This window comes from Phyllostomus hastatus, unplaced genomic scaffold (assembly GCF_019186645.2).
Source record: "Phyllostomus hastatus isolate PE091 unplaced genomic scaffold, TTU_PhHast_1.1 phas_contig_329, whole genome shotgun sequence".
Lineage (NCBI taxonomy): Eukaryota > Metazoa > Chordata > Mammalia > Chiroptera > Phyllostomidae > Phyllostomus > Phyllostomus hastatus.
The window spans coordinates 4,139,448-4,160,174 of NW_025333854.1; the positions used below are offsets into that span (position 1 = coordinate 4,139,448).

Here is a 20,727-nt window from a genome sequence, read left to right on the forward strand (position 1 = left end):
AGGATATTTCCGTCCCCAGAACCTGGGTGTTTCCAAACTGAAGCTGAAACAGGAGGGGGTGCTAACGCTGACAGAGGAAGGGAGGAGCCCGCGGGGATGGGAGGCTGCCCCGCACTAAGGGGGAAGGGGGTCTTCTGGACCCTCCCTCCTTTTCCCCTCACTGCTGCAGCCCACAGCCACGGGGCCACTGACCCGGCCCGGCCACGCTGTGGCCTGGGAGACAGGCTGTGAGGAAGGTACCAAGGCAGCTGTATTTTCAAGACAAAACAGGAAACAGAGGTTGAAGCTCAACTATTTTCTGTTTTTTCCTAGAGGGGTTTCTTGTTGCTGCTTGCACAAAAGTCGTCCTTTTGTTGTAGTGAATGTGCAGACCGTGGTTTAGATACATCTCCCCGCAGTTTATAGTTCGCTACCACTGAGGCCAAGGACAGGAATCGCTCAAGGAAGTGTTACCCTAGCATATGATAATGCTTTCCCTACAGATGTTTCAAACTATACTTCTTCACTTATTCATCCAAACATACTTGCTGCTCACTTATTCAGGGAGGTGGAGGGTATCACGAAAGTGATAAAACACTTTGTTTGTTTGTTTGTTTGTTTTTTGTTTGTTTTTACATGGGGAGGAGCGTCCAGTCTTGTGCAAGGCTCCGCAGCCGACTGCGGGGGAGTCCAGAAGAAACGTCCACGTTAAGGGCTCCAGGGCGGCGGCAGGGGAGACAGAGACTGCGTCTGGAGATCAGCTTCTGAGAGAAGGGAAGGGTTCTTTTGAGATTTCTAAGGTGGAAGCCCACAGGCCTGGCAAGGGGAGTGGTGGAACGATCCAATCTAGCAGATGGGGTAAAGACAGACCGGTTTATCAGAGCCCACAGTCTGGTGGATGCAGGGATGAATGGGGGACCCTGGTTTGATTGCAAATAAAAGATACGTGCCCTGGCTGGCATAGCTCAGTGGATTGAGTGCGGGCTGTGAACCAAAGCGTCGATTCCCAGTCAGGGCACATGCCTGGGTTGCAGGCCATGGCCCCCAACAACTACACATTGATGTTTCTCTCTCTCTCTTTCTCCTTCCCTTTCCTCTCTAAAAATAAATAAATAAAATCTTTAAAAAAAAAAGAAAATAAAAGATGCGTGAAGTGATCCTGTGATACAGAAATAAGGATAGAAAAGTGTTTCGTTTCTTCACAGGGGGCTGAATGCTCTGCTAGCATGTGGGGAGTGATGGGAACCCACAGGGTCTCTCCAAGGCACTCCTGCCAAGGCCAACGAGGCTCCGTGAAAGGCACCTGCCACCAGCGCCGGGGCCTCGTCAGCATGCTGGGCCGGATGCACCTCCGTGCGAGCTCCCCTGGCGGCCGCACGCTCTGCCAGGGCCCGCACCGCTTCCTGCAGCTGAGCCTCGGCCTCTGGAGACCTCCTGTCACCGAAACTGGGACATGCCAGGGGCTAAAAAAAGTGTGTTTGAATAGATACATGACAATATTAGAGTGGGCAAATATAGCAGCAGTCTGGAGCTGCAGAGAGACATTTGGGAAGGAGACTTTATGGCCCTTGAAGGCGCGGTGGACCAGGTGGGCAATCGGAGTGGTTTTCACCCTGGGGACGGGGCCTGGGGGCGGCTCGGGCAGGGCTGAGGCTGTCAGGAAGCCACGGGTGCCGCTATTTTGACGGGAAACGTGCTGTGCCCGCTTCCAGACCCTCCTCCTCAGACTTACGCAAGCAGAAATCGTCTTCTGAGCGGGGACAGAGCTGCCGATTGGACAACAGGTTTACAGTAGTTTGTACGGGAAACAATGCAATAATTGATAAATAATAATACAAGAACAAACTGTCTTTGAGCACTGACACCAGTAAACCTACGCTGGCCCACCCTGTATTTATGAAATTAGACGTTGGCTTACCTATTTTTTAAACACTGCTTTATGTTAAAAGGCGAATCGTGTATTTTTCAGACGCTTTCTCACTGTCTGCACGCAGCTTCTGTCTCCCCTGCCTCACGTCCAGGGTACCACCCGCCCCATCCACCCTCAACGAGTAAGGAAACTCCCGTCACCAGGAGGAGGGGGCGTGAGCGGCGAATCTGTCATTCATGAAATTGCCGTGCAGCTAAATGGTGCCTCTGCCTTTCTCTGTCCTCCAGGTCCCCCCGGTTTGGTGGCAGGGGCGGAGGAGGCATGAGAGACATGGAGACGGTGGTCACCGTCAGTGCAACACGGTCGGACCCACTCTTTGTCCCTGTCTTCAATCAGGCTAACAGAGAAGTTGGAAACGCTGTGGAATTGCAAGGTTCTACGAAATTAAACCAGGGACAGAGTAAGGTCATGTGACTCGGCCCATCCCAGTAGCCGAGAGAGAGACGAGGGAGGGGGCCGTGGCGAGGGAGGGGGCCGTGGCGCATGGTGTTCGGGGATGCAGTGTTTCCCACAGAAGAGCCCCGGGAACAGCGGCACCCCTGAGTCCGCGCTGCAGGAGAACTCCAGAACACGGCCGGGATCCGGAGCAGAAGGGCATCGTTTATGGCCGGGCGCTCCAGAACAGAGCCATGTCCGTCCTTGAGGGTGCACGAGTTTGGCCTGCAGTTATGGGCAGGTTGGCTGTAGGCAGAAATTCAGGGAAAAAGGATTCCAAATAACAAGCTGCAGAAAGCTACACTGCTCCACGGCCGCTGTACGTGGGAACTAGAGAACTGACTGTGCCGTGAGCCTACTACTATTAAGAAATATGTAATCCCAGAAGTTAACCGAGAAACACGTAAAGAATAGAAATGTTCCTAACTACACAGCTGAAAGATTTAAGTTGATGTCACAGAGCCGTTAGTGTAATAAAATTCACGTCCGTTACAATTTATACCGTGTTCGAGGAATGCAGTCCCTTTGGGAGGAAATTTACTTCCCCGTTGGCTTACCACTGTAGATGTGCTTAGTTCCACCTCTGATTTATTTTTATTGGGAATGAATGTCAGTCCTCTAGCTTCAAGTGTCATCTGCTATGTATGTCAAGGAGTTAATGACCTGTAAACGAACTCTTAGATGTGCTGAGGAAGTTCATTATTTAAGGTAATTATTTAGCAAAGCAATGATCCTTTGGTTATGCAAATTACTGACATTAAATTATAAATTGGTTAAGTATCCAGTTTTATGTTTCATTCTGGGCCCTCAGAATGACCTTCCAATAATCCAGGTATTGCTTGACCCAAAGTCAAGATGAAAAATGAGAAGGCGAAAATGTATACTTCAGGGGTGACAAGGTGGATGATGCCAACATCCAAGGATTCCTACCTTTCCTGCAGGTGATAGAGCTGGAGCCTGTGATGATGATGATGATGATGATGATGATGACGACTTTGGCTTGTTATATTCCACCTGCTGGACAGTTTACATTTATGAAAGTTATATGCCAATTATAAAACATTCTCAAGATTTTTAGCTTTCCTGTCACTTCATCTCAAGATCATCTTCATCAGACATGTATAATGTACTTGTTTCTGTGCCAAGTGCCAAACATTGATCAGGTCCCGGAGACCACCTGTGCTGGTGGCGTGGAAGAGGGGGGTGGGGGAAAGCAGGCGAACCCGTCAGCCTCTTCGTCGTCTGCTAAGTGACAGGGGTGGGCTGCGGTCAGACGCTCGGGGATGCAGAACCATCTGGTGCAGGCTGGGAGCTCGCGGGCTGAAAACTGATGGTGGCCCACGAGGAGTAAAAGTTGCAGGTGGGAGTGGGGCTCAGGCAGAGAGAAGGAGCCATGGGAGGAGGTGAGGAGCCTCTGGCCGAGGGGAGGGGCCACGGGGGGGGCGGGGCTGCAGGGGTCAAAGAGGGAGGCAGCAGCCAGGAGTCTGTATTTACTGAGTGAGAGATTGGGAGACACAGAAGGATTTTAAGTCAGGGGTTTACAAAATCAGACTTGCGTGTTAGAAAGATCAGCGTAGCTTCCGCACGCTGAGAGGGGGCCGAGCCAGGGGTGACGTTAAACACGCCCAGGAGCCTACTTAGCCCAGGCCGAGGTGCAGCAGGAGGGTCTCCTCGGGTGCGGGGTCAACCCTTTCCTTGCTGCGTCTGGGCACGCGGCACTCCAGGCAGAGTCTGCGGGCACACAGCGCGTCCAGCGTCCTAGCCATCCCGAGGCTGCGCTGCTCGCATGGGCCAAGGATCTGTTCTGAGCAGAGGGCACCGGATTCCGTCAGGGAGGGCCGCTGGAGGTGATACCGATATAACCCGCGTACCTGTTACCAAAGCGAGTCACAGGAGAGGCCAGGAAAACGCAACGTACCCCGGGCACAAGGAGGAATGGAAACGGCTCGGCCGCTGATTGGTGGGGATGGCGGGGGAGGGCCCGGGGTCGGGTACGGGTGCTGGTGTGGCACCTTCCACTGGACCCCCGAGAGGCCAGCGAGGAGAGCGGAAGGGCGGGCCGGGGGCACTGCTGCGTTTACGTGAGGTGTCCTGGGGACACTGAGGAAGAGGCGTGTGCGTGGCACGTTTGATCATACACACTGGACGCTCCGATTTCAGAGGAACAAGAGCTGTAGGCTCAGGGGTCGTCGGACTGCGGTGGGAGTTGGAGTCATCGGCGGTGGGCAGTGTCTTCCAAGCAGTGCCTAGCGGAAGAGGCCACCGTCCTGGGCAGTGGGCCTGTGTCCCCGACTACACTGCACTGTACACACACACACACACACACACACACACACACACACACACAATCCGACAGGTCTGGGAAAGAAACGATGTTATATGGACACAGACCTGCTGAACTGCTGTGACCGTCTTCGCACAGCTGTGTGGAGGGGTCTGGTTTTACAGGGTGAGGGTGCCAGGTGTCTGCAAGCGCCCCCTCGTGGCCCACAGCATCTGCCCTCCACACTTCCCCTTCACAGGACTGAGCATGCGCCCAGAGAGCAAGTCGCCTGGCCACTGCCTTCGGTGATCCTCCCTTTCCTGCACAGAAGAATTTGATTGATCTCTAACACAAAGGCCAGAAGGAAATTATGCCCAGTGTCTTCCGTTATCCCTGTCTCACAGACTGGGTCTCCGGCTTCCCCACTTACTGCTTCTTTCTAAATCCTCTGTCCCTTCCTTCTGTTATTCCCCCCGTTCCTGGTCCCATCCTTTGTGCCTTCATCAGAATGACAACGGACTGCTAACACGCCTGGCATCCTGCCTTGCTCAGAAGCCCTTCCGTATACTGCTGCCGGCACGCCTCCCCCACGCTGCTGTCCTGCTCTCTCTCACCCACAGGCCGACGACACTTTCCCCGGGCCAGTTACCACGTGCAGACGCTCCCCCCAGACTCTCTAAAGTGAGCTCACGCCCAGCCTGTGCGGGGGTCATCCCCTGGTGGAGCACCGCAGAGCTGGGGGACCTCTCTTCCCCGCAGCCCCCTGCAGTTCCTGTGTTTGCTGTGTCAGTTCCCAAGCGGGGACTTCAGCAGTAAGAAGTGTGGCTTATTACAAAGGAGAGACAAGACTCAGAGACTCCCACTCTGGGTCTGGAGCCTGGTGATCCCTTTGACAAGGTGCTCAACCTCTCACCTGTAAGAGACGGAGGGGCCTGCTAGCTCCACAGAGTTATTTTGTGTGAAAAACGAGACAAGCTACGTGAAAGGACTTTCTAAATTAGAAAGTGGCTGCGAAAAGCAAATCCTGTCTCTCATCAAAAATTTCTCTCCTCTGAAATTCAAGAAAGCATGATGTTTTTAACTATGGGTTCGGTGGGCATCTTTGAAATTTTCATTCTCTTAGAAGAAGCTGTAGGTCACTACTATTTGAAATAATTTACAAGAGGGGCCTGGAATTGGGACACAGGGATAGAGAAGCCAAATGAATCCTCGGCACGTTCTCAGGGATCTCAACATCGGCTTTCCCAAACACAGCAAGAAGGAAGCCTCTGGAGCCTCAGGTCACCGGAGGGGGTGAGAGCGCACCCTGCCAGCGCCTCCCTGCGAGGACTGTGCACACACGTCGCAGGGAACAGCAGCTCCCGAAGCCGCTGGACCAAGTCAAAAAGCATTAAAACATTTGGTGGAGGAACCACTAAAAATTCAAAACATATTTAAGTGCTTGTAAATATGTATTACGTACAAAGCAAAAGCAGATGTACAAGCAAATGATTGTGACCTCGTTGCAAAAAGATTCTGAAACGCGGCGTCAGTAGAAATCAGGAGTACACGACTCGCTGGCACAAACGTGAAGATTGAAAACGTCACTGAAGTTGCCGAGTGCCAAAGCACGCGTGAGTTTGGGGAGGCCCACCCTCATCCTCGCATCCCTAAACCGGCTTTCCTAGGTGCTATGTCCCCCCGGGCTGTGAGGGACCCAGTCAGTCCCTTCCCTCAGCCTGGCCTGCATTTTCGGTCTTTTCCACTCGGCATCGCTGGCCTTGTGTTATTCACGGATTATTTCCAACGGGGGTTGTTTCCTTCCCCCAAACAGATCGAAAGCGCCTTCCGGCCACGACAGAGGCTTTGTATCTGAGGTCTCGGCTGCAAATGTAACGTAAGTACAGAATTATTTTATCTATCGCGAGAATGTAAACTTAGCGCCTCAGAAACATTTACTGTTGTGTTTAGAGAATCATATTCATGTACGGACTCATGTCTTATTCAGTGAAATGAGATGTGTTTTACAAAAAGTGGCACTTTAAAATCATTTTCTAATTTCTAGTCAAGTCCAAAGCGCTTAGAAAGTTCCGGACGGTTCATTTGAAACACTCCGTTTGAAGTTATGCCAAGGTGTCTGTAAACAGAGCATACACACAAAATGTACAAAAGTGTCTTCAATCCTGTGTTCCTTGACATCATTTGAAGTTACAGTGGTGCTCACACAATCAGTTAAATCTATCGCAACTATTCGGGGAATACTGGCATAAAGAGGTGTTTTTTTTTTCCTTTTAGTCCTTTGTATTTTAAAAGTATCTTATGACTGAAAAGGGCAACATCACTCTCAGAGTGTGTTGAGGACGTCACACACCTAGTCCCCAGAAGCAAGATCCCTCACGAGGAGTATCTAAGCCTAAGCGAGTTTTCAAAGTAGCGCCCACATATACCGCACTTGTTGAACAAAGTCAGATTTATTGAAAGTAAACATTTACATTGGCTACAGTGTCAGAACTATTACAAAGCTGGATAAAAGAGGCTTAAGTAGCAATAGAAAGCAAGTGCAATAAAAAGTGAATAGAGAAAATATTTGGCCTTAGTGATCTCTTGGCAGTATTTACATTATGTACATATTGTTAAATATTTATAATAACTCTAAGGCACCAAAGGCTAAATAGCAGGTTGCAATACTATTTTTGTGCACAAAAGTCAAAAACTGTATTGTCAAGGAGACTCTATCGTTAAAGAAACATAGGCATATCTTAATGTTTACATAAAGGATGGCTGCGCATTTTAAAACCTCAAATGATACATTAAGTATTGGGCAGATTGAAGAAATTATTTTTAGAACATTAAATTATGTTGACTCTGTAAATAAGCACTATTTTTCACGGACTTGCTGGTAAATGTGTAATGTAATCTATTCTTCAACACGGCTTTTTCACACTCATGGGTATGTTTTGTCTAAAAACTACTTGAAATTCTTTTGACCTACAAAAACTTATCCTAATATATCATAGTGTACACAAAACCCCCAAGAAAAATTAACTGGATAATAATATACACATCAAATTTATATATAATCTGACAAAAATTTAGCAGGCATTCGATGCCAAAATGCTTGATTATTCAGTCTGCCGTTCTGGCCCGGGAGTTGGGTATTTTAATCTTTTAGCTGTTCGGGGGGGGGGGGGCACTGTTGGTGGCTTTAGGTGAAGGGGAGACAACTGGCCCATGTAGAAAACTTATCCTAAAGGGAACTAGTTATTTTCAAACTTTGCCACTTGCAATACCCTCTCATAGCTCATTGGGCGTTAAGCACATCATCCCGTGCCAGCGACTGAAATATCCAATCACGGCATTGACGAGAGATAACAGACAAGTATCTGTGTCCTGACGGTCTAGATGGCTGAATCACTTGATGACGTCTACTGGTAAAACTCCATTTCTTCCTCATACTGGAAACCCAATTTACCTTAACCGTTTATCACTTGTCTTGAGGTAGTGTTATAATGAAGAATTCATCAAGACAATAGAATAACATCCTAATATTATTAAAATGTGCTTCAAGGGCCACCGTGAAATCCATCCGTTGAGGCAGCAGATGGTCCAGGGTGAGTGGCCTGCCAGACGTAGGAACTTACTACCTGATCAAGTCGTCCGGACTTTGACAAGGGTGATGAACGTATCCTTACAACGTTCTGAGACCCCACACCCTAAGCGAGTTGTAGAATTATGATAAAGTAGTGCTAAGATTCTTTCAATGACGATGAAGATTTATAGACTTGCCGATTAAGGGTTTTCTTTCTTTTAGCGAAGGGGAGGATAACTGAGGATTTCTTTTCTACATGCCTAGATTTCTCAATGAGAAATATTCAGGGCATTAACCATAGTTTGGGCTGGTTTCTTATACGTCATCGTATTTGATGGTAAGTTTAAGGGCTTATATTTAAATCTTATACTTTTATATTCAAACTTTAAATTTAAAAACCACCCTCAAGTCCAACATTTGACTAGTATTTGCTGAGCAACAAAAATAAAAGTCATTTCAATGTAACACAGTCTAAGGCACTGCTAAAGTACCTTAATACTTCATAAGTATAGTATTGCTTTTTTCCTCTTTTTGACTGTTTGATCATTTCCTTTTTTAATACAGTGGACAATAACGGTGACAAATTATTCATACTGAAATAGTCACAAAGTCAGTAATGCCAGAAAAAGTACAACTAATAACGTAAGGTACTTCTTCCCCTCCTTCAGGGATGAAAATGATTCCCTTTGCTCAAAGGGTTAGTATCACTAGTAATGGCTACACAATTAATATAACTATTACAAAGCAGCAGTGAACAGACTTCAAATAATTATATAAATACAAAAGAATATCACACATTTGGAATCAGCAAATACATCCATAAGTATTATCTTAATGTGGTGACTGAATCAAGGCATGGTCATAGTCATGTTGAAACTTCTACCTTTTAAGGACCTGCTTGGACTCTGGAAGCAAGCTATTCATTTACTAATGGTGTCTATTGAAATTAGATCCTTTAGAAACAAAGGTAAGCGTCAGTATACTACAGTATTCCCCGCATCCAAGTTTCAATGAAAAGTTTGGCTCCACTTGGAGTATTTGCTTACAAAGGAGCTGACAGTTTTTCGAAACAAATTTAAAATTTGTCCTTCTGCATCGCAACAGCATCCCATTAATTATCATGAGAAGATGCCTTATCATAACAGGTGCCTGTTGTCTATATAGTATTATTAGGCATTGAAACTATGGACTGCATCCCTTGCTCTGAGAGGTGATTCTACTTTCACTCTTCAATCGGCAGAAGTTGCTATTGGGCCAGCTTTTCCTCACCCCTCTCTGTAGTGGCCCTGGTCATAGGGGGCCCCCTTGCTGCTCGGATCCGAACACCACACTCCTGACAGGTCGCTGTCTGGTGAGCCCTCCACGGGTCAGGCCGGTGGTTTGAACATGGCCCCTGAAGGCGCTGGAGGAGCCTCAGTGGCCCTCATGGCCACACAGGTCGGGGGGTTCTAGGACCTCACTTTCCAAATCCTGCCCTTACATCTTCATATTTATGGCATGTACACAATGCCCCATACAATTAACTTGAAAAAATAATTTTGTTGCTTAAAAATGTTTTTAAGACACAGTCAGAGGGACTTGGGTTAAGCAAGCAGCCCTCTTGCCCTACCAGAAGTCTTCGGATGTCCGCTCCCAGGACACTAGGAGGTGCTGTCGCTTGGCCCTCGAATGCCAACATCAGTCCTCTGTCTCATTTGGGTTCAAAGGTACAAGATGACACACATCAACATGTTCAGTGGACTGTACCACCACAGTTAGTATCCCAACCATTTCCAGTCTCTTTCTGCAGAAATCAATTATTTACAATCTCAGAAAACAAACCGATTAGTAAAGGCTTCCTAAATAGCAACCCTTCATACCGTGTATGACCTTTTCTCTCATCGTTTATACACCAAAGGACATAAACGCAGAAGTTCCAGCATTTTTCTCACGGATGACGCCACATTTTTATTTTTTTTTTCTTTCTATGGAAATGAAACTCAGACAGGAGGAGCCTTGATTCAAAGTTCGACTCGAGTGGCAGCCGGGATCATTGAACTGCTCTCGCGAATGGCCCTGCTCCAGAGAGGTCTCGTGGAAAAGGGAAACTGTCAATTAAAACTTGTAACGACCGAGACAAAGCAACAGAAACGAGACGCTGGTGAGCACACGACCCTTGAAAGGAGGAGGATGGCGCTGGTGTCCTTGTTCTCCAGAAACTTATTTTGCAGCCTTTTAATATAAAAGAAATGTCAAAGTTTGTCTTCTTTCTCAATATGAAAAAAATAAGCAGAGGTATTAGATGAAAAAAATATAAAAATGCTGGTGTGCTCTAAATAAATTTAAAAAAAATGTTCCACTGTAGGAAATAAAAATGCGTACTAATTAAGTTCTGAAGCCTTCTTATTAAGCATGGGCTCATTTGAATATGGATTTAGTCCGCCAGGGGCATCTATTTTCCCAAATTATGACTTTTAGATAACATTATTAAAGAGCTGAGTTTTCCTGAAGAAAACATTCTTTAAACAAATAGAAAAATTGCCTGCAAATATTTTCAGGGAATGAACAGTAATGGCAAATTTGGCTTATATCTTGGTTTAGGTCCAGACTTCTGCTCACTGAACATGATTTCTCTTCACCGAATGAAGACAGAGCAGCGGAGCTATGCCATCTGTTGTCAAAACACACATGTGCATGTGGACACACATGTGCATGTAGACACACATGTGCACGAGCACGCGTTCTGATGCATGAACCTACAGTTGTGAAGAATACAAACTTTTGGGCAAAGCATTGCATCGAAGCCTAATTGTTTTTGTAGAAGAAAAAGTAACAGGAGAATAGGAGGCATCCCTCCTCAAAATATCTGAATGCTCCTACCACTCAGTATACAGCACATCAGAATGTGCAGACATTTTACTTATTGCAAAGTATCATATAGATTTAGACTTTGTTATAAAACGCTCTCGGTTCTATTTTGGCGACCTAAAGTGTCGATATTGTAACTCCAGATTTCCAATTAAAGAGTTTAATATAAAAATATCAGCGCGAAACTGTTTTTTCAATCTGTTTATTGTGGGAGCAACCCAAACTTCAGTTTAAGTGCTGCTGTAATTTTTACTACTAGATCCCGTCACCCTACAATTGATAAAGTGTGTATACCATCTTAGGTATTTAAGGAGATACTTAGAAATACTAAGAAAAGAATCAGTATTCAAAGGGTTAATTTTGTTCATCATAACAATAAATTATTTCGTCATCTTCTTCAGTTCAAAACCCAGCTTTGAACCCGAGAAGGCCTTCAGGCCGCGCCGGCCGCGCGCGGGGCGGCCCTCTAGCCGGTGGCGGTCTGGTTGCCGATCACCCGGAGGATCTCCCTGTGTATGCCCCCTTCTTGCGTGTTAATGTTCGCATCCCCCACCTGGCCGTCCTCGTAGCTGCAGCAAGAAGGAGAAACATGCGACATTAGAAACATTGAAACACTTAAAAAGCGAATCACAAAGCATTTCCAGCAGCTTCAAAATGCTACCTGGCGCCTGGAGCACAGCCTGAAAGAACGAACATCGGAAGACAGGCCGGTCTCGGTAGAGTCTGGTAACGCGCGTGCATCGCGGAACCCAGAGCCGCCTGCATCACTGAACCCCTGGTTATTCTCTGCCGCGCCCTGACCTGCCCCCCTCTTCCTCCCTCTTTACCCGTGTCTCCCCGCAGAGCGCCACCGGAGCGGCAGGCTGCGCCCCAGCGGACGGTTCCCGAGGCGGCGGCGGGAAGTGGCCGTGAAAAAACACGCCCGCCTCAACGCCCTCCTTTCGCCTGCCCTCGCCCCTGGCCGCTGCGACCTTTACTCATCTCTCGGACCCGTCACACCCCACGCAACCACCACACCCTCTGCCGCCACGCTGGCCTGCTAATCATCATCCCGTGGTCATCAGCGATGCATTGTTTCCCTTGTCACTGCTTGTCCCAGGGGGTCTGATGAGAACGTATTCCTGTTTGCGCTGGTCCTTCACACCAGAGTGCAAGTGTGCTAAGTTCAGCTCAGGAATAGAAGGGAAGATGAAACGTGGAAGGACAGCAATTACTAAGTCCTTCAGAAAGAAATAATTGTATTTTAGATGGTAATTCATTTCTCGAAGAAGCAAACCTACTGGGACAGTAAACGTTTCCCAAGAATGAATGGTTGAACTTCCGCGACAATATTCAGAGTAGAGTCGGCGACGCATCCGTGTTACTTCACAAAGATGACGTCCAGACAGGAGCTTCGGAGAAGTGGTGGGCACGTCACCCCAGACCCCCGGGGCATAAGCACAGCCTCCGAGATGCACATGCGTCTCGGCTTTTCCTAGTCGCGCATAAACGCTCCCGAGATAGCACAGCACAGCACAGGGACCCGGGCCAGATGGCACAAGTGGTGAGGACCTACCCCTGATGTAAGCCGCTGCTGGGACCCCAAGGGACGACCGTTCGCACCAAGGTTAAACTCCCAACAACCGACCCAGATTGGCCTGTCGACATGGCTAATTCTCGCCCCACAAGCGTGCACTGCCCCCCCCCCACCCTTGTACATAGAAGACCCTGGAAGGGGAAACACGGCTGGGAGGAAGAGCATGGCGTTTGTGGTGCACGGCCCCATTATAAACACTTTCTCAGAAGATCAAGCAGGAAACTCCCCGCTAAGAACTAGAGAGAATCTGCAAAGTGAAATGCGTGAGAAGTGTCCAGATCAAAGCGAGTGCTTTGGGGCGAAATATGTAAAGATGCATTTTATTGGGCAAGAAAGTTCTTCATCCTGGCGTTTGCAGAAACCCTGGCTACCCGCTGGACTGAGGGTAAAGTAAGCCACCCCTAAAGCCCAGCCCAGGCTGGGGCGGGGGGTGGGCAGCCTGCCCGAGGCAGACAGTGCTGTTTGACCCGGCCAGCCCATCCGGTGCCTCTGGGACTTAGATTGTGGGAAACGGAAGCGAATGACAGAAAGAGGACAAAACAGACACAAAGGCCACCGTCCTTAGAGAGAAGTGGGCAGGATGGAAGGTCTCAGAACCGTCTTGGTTTTTGACGGTTTCCCAGTTTCCCAATACGCATGTATGATGGTTCTGGCCCTACGGCACTTTTGGTAGTCAACACACCTGCTGTGTCCTTCACGTTTTGGACACAAAGTTGACAAAGATGTGCTTGGCCTTACTGACACCCAGCCTACATACTACCATTCCCACTCCTTTCAATTTAGAGTTGGCCTTTGGTTCAGTGCCCCTTTGTCCACGGTGGCGGTATTTACAATGGCCCAGACATAGAAGCAGCCCACGTGTCCATAAGCAGATGAGTGGACAAAACATCTATGGGACATTCACACAATGGAATACTACTCAGCTGTAAAAAAGAAGAAAATTTTACCCCTTGTGACAGCGTGGATGGACTTGGAGAACATTATGCTAAGCGAAATCAGCCAGTCAGAGGAAGACAAGTACCATATGATTTCACTCATATGTGGAATCTAATGAATGAAATGAACTAACCAGCAAAACAGAGACAGACTCGTAGATGGAGAGCTGGCTGACAGCTCTGGGGGAGGGGAGGGGAGGAGAGGGGAGGGGAGGGGGAGGACTCATGGACACGGACAACAGTGTGACGACTGTGGGGGTGGGCACAGGGGGGATAAATAGTAATGGAGAAAAACACAACAGAAAAAGGGATTTATCTGTACTACAGAACTTCTCGTTTCTTCTGCAACCCACTGCGATCGTCCGCCTCACCCCACCGCTCTCCCGGCAGGTACTGCCCACGGCTGCCCACGGGCTCCTCGCCGAGGAACTCGGGAGCTTTGCCCGCCACAAAGTCTCTGGTCTGCTGCGTGGGGCACAGCTGACCACTCTCCTTCCTCGTACTTTCATTTCTCAAATCTCGGCGACTGTCAATAACGCTGCGATGAACACAGGGGTGCACATACTCTTTCCAGTTAATGCTTTGGGTTTCTCCAGACAAATTCCCAGCAGTGGCATCGCTGGGTCATCGCTGGCAGGTCCATGTTTAATCTTTTGAGGAAATCGCCATACTGCTTTCCACAGTGGCTGCACCAGTCTGCCGTCCCACCAACAGTGCACGAGGGGTCCCCTTTGATGGTTGACACTCAGACTTATTTTCTATTAAAGGTGGGCAGCAGAGCGGTTAGACAGCCATAGAGTTTACAAAGTGATCCCCCTGGCAGGCCCGGTCCCCAGCCGGCACCACCCACAGGGACCACGGCATTATTGACGGTGATCCTTCACGTCCCCATACACACCCGGGGGGAGGCGGGGGCCGAGCGTGAGAGCGAGATGGAGACGGAAAGTACCGAGACAGAGGCATCTTCTTCTGTTGTCTACGAGGCCTGCCGGGAAGCACCGCAGCTGCAGGCTGAGGGTAAGACCGGCCAAAGGCATTCGGGTTCCCTCCCCCACGAAGCAGATACGATCGCGGAGGAACACAAAGTAGCCTGTGACTTGGGCAACTGGCTGAGCTCGAGAGGCTGTCGGCGGCGGTGGCCCAAGGGTGCTGGCCAACCCGGCAGACACAGCCCTTGGGAGCTGCTTTATTGGCACCAAGGACAAACCCTGTGCTGTCAACGAGAAGTCCCTCCCAGTCGGGGAAGCAACACAGTTTAAAAAAAAAAAAAGAAAGAAATAGAAGAAATTGTCAATAAAGAAACGACACGCCTGACTGGGGTTTTATGAAGAAAGAAAAACAACTTATGTCCCCAGGAGTATGAATAGATTACTAAAACTTTCATTAAAAACAAACTGTTTTGCTTACAAAGCGGTAGGAGAGAAATTAAGACGATCGATGGAATTTGGCTGCCGGGGCCTCTCCCGGGGATGGGAAAACTTGGAGAAAAGGTGGGGATGCTCTGACAACCTCTACTCTCCAACTGTGGCTGCAGCTTGGAGACAGCTCCGTTCCCAGGCTGGCACAGGTAAGTCTGCTGTCTGTCCCCCAAACCTGGGACCCAGAAACCACGGCACTGCTTTCCACGAGCGACAGAAAGAGGCCGCTGTGAACCGAGTGACACCCAGCGCCTGCCCAGAGGGCCCGCAGGGAACCTGACGCGCCCCCACAGCCGTGTCCCATCCCGTCACCGGGTTAGAACACTGGGTCCCTTGCCATTGCCTCCGTCCGATGTGTGTTCAGTGTTTCTGCACAGGAGGTGCGACTCTGAAACACGAGCACCATTTCACTTTACCCGGGCAGACAGATACCAGTTACGAAAACAATTGTAGGAGGAGGCAGCCTGGGCGGTACGAAGCAGGGCGAGCGACATTTGGAGTAAAGACAGATGTCACGTATGACTGATGGGGGTGTCGGGAAAGGCCCCCGGAGACGACCCCGGGGTCCGGACGTGGAAGGCGGGCTGCAGGTGAGCTGGGGGGAAGGCCGGTCCCTTGGACCAGCTGACAGTGAAGACGTGGTCGGGGGCGGGGGGGGGGGCAGGGGGACCACCCCAGGCTGTGGGCGACATCACTCAGCGGTTGGTGCGGGTAACTGGAGGAAGGTAAGTGGGCCCCACGCAGCAGGAGGACGTGTTTGTTTGTACTGGTTAAAAATGAGCAGGCTGGGTGAGCCAGGAGTCAACAAAAGTCTGCTTGTGGAAAGTTAACGTGGTATAAACAGCGAGATCTTAAAAATTTTATGTGCGCAGTAAGGTAAGCTACGCTCCAAAAGATGAACCGTAGTTTAACTGTAAACGGAGATATTACGGGCGATTTTCTTCTTTTCTGGCTTCCCCTGATTTCGGTTTCCGGCGACTGAGCAGGCGGCACTAGGGCGCTGACCACAACGTTGACAAACCGGGCATCGTACCAACTAATCAGGGGTCGGAGAGGTCGGAGCCACAGAGAGTAACCCCCGCTCTCTGGTGCGCTCCGGGGAGGGGACGGCCGAACCACAGACACGCAGGTGCTGATGGGAGGACGCTGCAGGGACAAGCTGGGGCGCCGATAACGCCTCCGTGAGCAAGGAAAAGGAAAAGGAAAAGGGCGACCGCGGCGCCGGTGGCAAGTCTCCGACGTGAACACTAAACGCACGGGCCGGGGAGGTATAGATGCGGGGAGGGCACTCAGCAGCAGCAGGTCCCCGTTGCACCCACTGGATTCGAGGCGTCGGCAGACCTCCGGGGGCAGGTCCTCAGCGGGCAGTTACGGGGCGGGCAGTTCATCACTCCTCCTCCCCGCCACGCACTGGCACTGTGCGAGGTGCCCACGCCCCAGCACGACCTGAAGGAGGTCACCGAGTCGTGCAGGAGACCCTCCACCTACAGAAGAACGACCCGCTGATGCAACCACGCCCGGGGCACCCAGGAGCACAAAGCGGCGGCACCAGGAAGGCGGGGGCCGCTTCTGGGAGGAGCCACAGCGAAGAGGGGTGGGGGTCCGACAGACAGTAAGAGTGGGGGGAGCGAGTGGGTGAGAGCACCCGACCGGGCTCACAGGGCCAAGAGCCCGAGCGCCCACGGCAGGCTGCAAAGCCCGACGCCCTGGGGTGGGAAACCACGGCCACGAGGCCGGGGGCTGCACCCCCCGGACCTTCCAAGGCAGAAGAGAGGTTCTGGGGGAGGAGCAAGGGCGGAGGGGCGGCTGGGTCCCCTTGGCCAAGGAGGCTGGGCTCCACCTTACAAGCAGCGAGCAGCTGTTCAGGGCTCTGAGGCGGGGGGTGATGCGGCAGTTCAAACCTGGGAAGGGGATCTGGGCTGGAGATGACGGAGACGTTGGATTTATTACTGACCGACCGGGGACCAAGCCAGCTCCCCGACCCATCAGAGTGCGGTCTCGCGGCTCCACTGAGCCCTGACGGATGCTCTGTCATCCGACTCCGCGAGTGAGCCTAAGCCGTCCCCTCCCTGGGTTCCCCGCCGGGCACCGTTCATCTTTCGTCAAGACAGCTCTCGTTTCACCGGACGGCCTTCATACGGGTCTTATTTTGTAAAATGTTCTTGTGTCTGCCTCCTGAGGTGCATTTCAAACTTTGACCTGAAATGAAAACCACGTGTAATCCGAGGTATTTTCCTTTTTTTGCCTTTGCCTCTGCTTATTCCTTAACACAGGCTGACGAGCAAGCGCCTGCCGGGCTCCAGGCTTGGTGTGCGGGGTGGCGGGGTGCACGGGAGGGTGGGGGCAGCAGGGGGAGGAGCTGGCCTCCAGGGGCAGTGAGTAAGACGAAGCACTTGGGGGAGGGGGGTATTTGTGCTGGCCCTTCTAGGTAAAATAGGAAGTCCTGAGACTCCAGCTCTTTCCTGCAGACGGTCTGTTTTATTTGAACTTCCCTCTCCTTACATTTCTGAGCTTCCTGCTATCTTTCGAGTACTAGGAGGGGGTATAAATCTTAAATTTCTTTAATAGACAGAATGTGGAAACGATTCATGGGCAGACCTGTCTGCTCTAAATCAAAGAAAAACGGGAGCACGAAACACGTGGGCTGCGCCCTGGCTGGCGTGGCTCAGTGGATTGAGCGCGGGCTGTGAACCAAAGTGTCGCAGGTTCGATTCCCAGTCAGGGTACATGCCTGGGTTGTGGGCCATGACCCCCAGCAACCACACATTGATGTTTCTCTCTGTCTCTCTCTCTGTCCTTCGCCCTCCCTTCCCTCTCTAAAAATAAATAAAATCTTAAAAAAAAAAAAGCTTCTCTCTTAAAAAAACAAAAAAAAACACATGGGCTGCAACACCAAATAAGCAAGACCCCCAGATCCGGTGTCTCGGAGCCTCTCCTTGGACCCGCGGGGATGAGGGGGTTGTGCTGTGGCAGTGGTGGGGACTGGTGGCACCAGACACACATTCTTTCTGTTTACCTGCCAAAGCATCAGTCACCTTCCCTTGAATTTTGTTATTGAGGCTCACTCACGAAAAAAAAACAATAGTAGGTTTTCTTCTCTAGCCCTCCAAGTTCCACTCACTGTGAAATACGTATTTTTGTCGTATGTGAGCAGAGCACGGCACGCCGATTGGGTTTCCATACCCTCTGTGTAAGTTCTGCTCTTGGCCCCTTTTAAAAAGCCGCCTTGGTTTTGTATGTTGACCTTCCTGTCCTTGCACACACGGGCCTCAGGTCAGTCCTGAAACGAAGCTTTAGCAGCAACTCCTAGAATTGCTGAAAACTCTCGAAATTGGCTGGAATCTGTTCATAACATCTGAATTAGTACATTTTTTTTTGCCTGAAGCATTTGCATTTGATTAAGTTTATTCATTTTGGAATCTTCCAACAGGATGTTTTAAAACCTTCTCAATTTCCACTTTTCCCCCTAAGGGAAATCTTCCTTTAAATTTTACTTTCATTTTTCTCTGATACAGTAGTCTGTTCCCTAAATTCCGCCCCCCCCAATTTTTCTCTCCTTCTGTGTTATTATTTATTTGCTGGAAAGAATAAGATTAGCCTATCCAATGACCATTTTATTATCTTCTTTACACTACAAATCTGATTAGCATGGAAGTTATTTTAATTTTTAATATTTTTACTTACTAACAGAGAAAAAGGCAGATTAATTTATATACTAGTCATCAGGGCAAGCATCTAACATAAGAGATCATATATTGTTAAAAAAATAAAAAAGGAGTAAAAGTAGGAACAGAAATAGACTTTCTCTCTGAAATGGGAAGTTTGTGGTAAGTTGCTTCTTTCTCATCAATTTATTTTCCACAAAGATGTTCCCACTCACCGGGGGGCACTTCACTGGAATTCTGCGATATCATTATATAAAGATAAAAATGGATGGCTGTAATTAGAATGTACATTAATTAGTGGATAGAGTCCCCTTTTGACGTGTTTTGAATCTTATCAATTTTAGTTAATTAGGCCCTTCTCTCCAAAGGGTGCAGAAAAAAAGGATGAAATCTCCTTTGTATTTATGAAAAAGTGAAAATCATTATCTTAAGAGAATTCTTTCCTTTGTATTATTTAGAAAGTATTGGAGTACATTGGAAGTATTTTCTTCTCTTTTCTTCAGATGCTTTTTCCTTAAGTTTTTCTTCTCATGAAATAATCTTTCTCTCGACTAAACACACACACATATATATATGCATCCCACACATGGGTCCCTACGGAATTATTTTACATATAATTTAAGTGAAATTTCAATGAATTAACACTTGAATGCTTATTGCCTAGTTAAATACCTGAAAGCTTTTTTTTTTTAGCTCAACAAATTTGAGTGTTACGGAGATGCTAAAAGGAACAAATTCAGAGATCAGTGTCAAGCTAAGCAGGGGACTTTGGACTCTGTCCATGCGCCCCCTTGGCCCCTGGTCTCCAGGGTCTGACCCTGGTTCCAGCCCCACAAGGGCAGCCTGGCTGATAATGGCCTGTTCTACTGTGTCTGCTGCTGGTGCCTCACTGTGTCTACTGATGGAGCTTGAAGAGTTATGCAACTTGGCTCGTGGGTCCTTACGAAAAACTGGTGAGCCCGGACACACGCCGTCTGATCAAAAGCCGGGCTCTTTTCATTACTTTCTCTCCCGCCTCACCATGTATCAATATGTATTCTGTGCACACTGGATGCACAGATACATAATATATGAAACTGCATCGTAAGAAATTCACAGTTTTCATACCACCCAGAAGAGAGCCAGGCGGCTGATAGCATTCCCACGGGGAACAGACCGTCAGCAAGCTAACAGAGGAAACGCTACAGATACCCGGAGCTCTGGCTACACGAGACATCGGAGCCATCTCGACGGAGTCATTTTGGCACGGTGGATGAAAAACAAGCGGGTGCCATTTCTCCAGCTTCTTTTTAGAGACCCACAATGACGTGCAAAAGAGATGCTCAACGCCCCTCCTGCGGCCCCTTCTGGGGGAGGACGGTGGATGAGGAAGAAATAGGGGAGAGAAAAGGGTTGGGGGTCAAGTGGGGGCGGGTGAAAGTCAGACCAGTCTGCCACCCTCGTTACTTACTTAGGGATGAAAAATAGTGCTTTTATATTTGAATACACTTACGATACAGCTGTGACCAAAAACAATCTATAGCAAGTCCTGTGTTGCCAACTCATTAACATCTGGAATGTAAATCGGCTTTTTATAGGGACAAAACCTTCTTGTGACTGTTTTCATTCCGTGTTCTAATATCTGTAAATATAATAGCTGAGTATATATGTGTACCTACGGGTATACATATACACACACATATATACATGTCTACATACACACATGTACAGACAGATGGTTAAAGAGACAATATTTGTCTTTAGTGCTACATTCACATTTAAGCATCACTGGTTTTTACAGCTTATTAAAATGAAATGAAAACATGAAGTTGACGAGACATGACGTCTGTTAGACACTGGAGGCCAGAGCGACCACCCAGTAAACATGTGGTCCCCACGGCCCCACTCCTGGGGAAGCCGGGGGCACGCAGGCGGGCGCCTGGGCACTTACACGAAGAAGAACCGGGTGCAGACGTGGTCGGTGTTGGGGACGACCCAGATCTCTCCGTGTTTGTGCAGGTCCGGGGAGGTGATCACTGGAAGCCCAAGACAGAACGCAAGGACTTTATTCTCAGAAACCGAGAAGTGAAAGTACGTGCAAAATTAACATACGAAAAGATGTTTACCCTCAT

The 20,727-nt window shown here is 49.0% G+C and overlaps 1 protein-coding gene across 3 annotated transcripts in view; it reads right to left on the reverse strand.

Moving 5' to 3' along the window:
* Positions 1–7,056: 7,056 nt before the first annotated feature.
* Positions 7,057–20,727, reverse strand: part of PARP8 (poly(ADP-ribose) polymerase family member 8) — a 147,700-nt gene continuing 134,029 nt past the window's right edge. For all 3 annotated transcript variants that reach the window (XM_045839879.1, XM_045839880.1, XM_045839881.1), the window contains 2 exons: positions 20,547–20,631; positions 7,057–11,591 (listed from right to left, as the gene is read on the reverse strand). In XM_045839879.1, the coding sequence (XP_045695835.1) occupies positions 11,489–11,591; positions 20,547–20,631 (188 nt within the window). In that variant the 3' untranslated portion in view covers positions 7,057–11,488. The remainder of the gene's footprint in view (positions 11,592–20,546; positions 20,632–20,727) is intronic.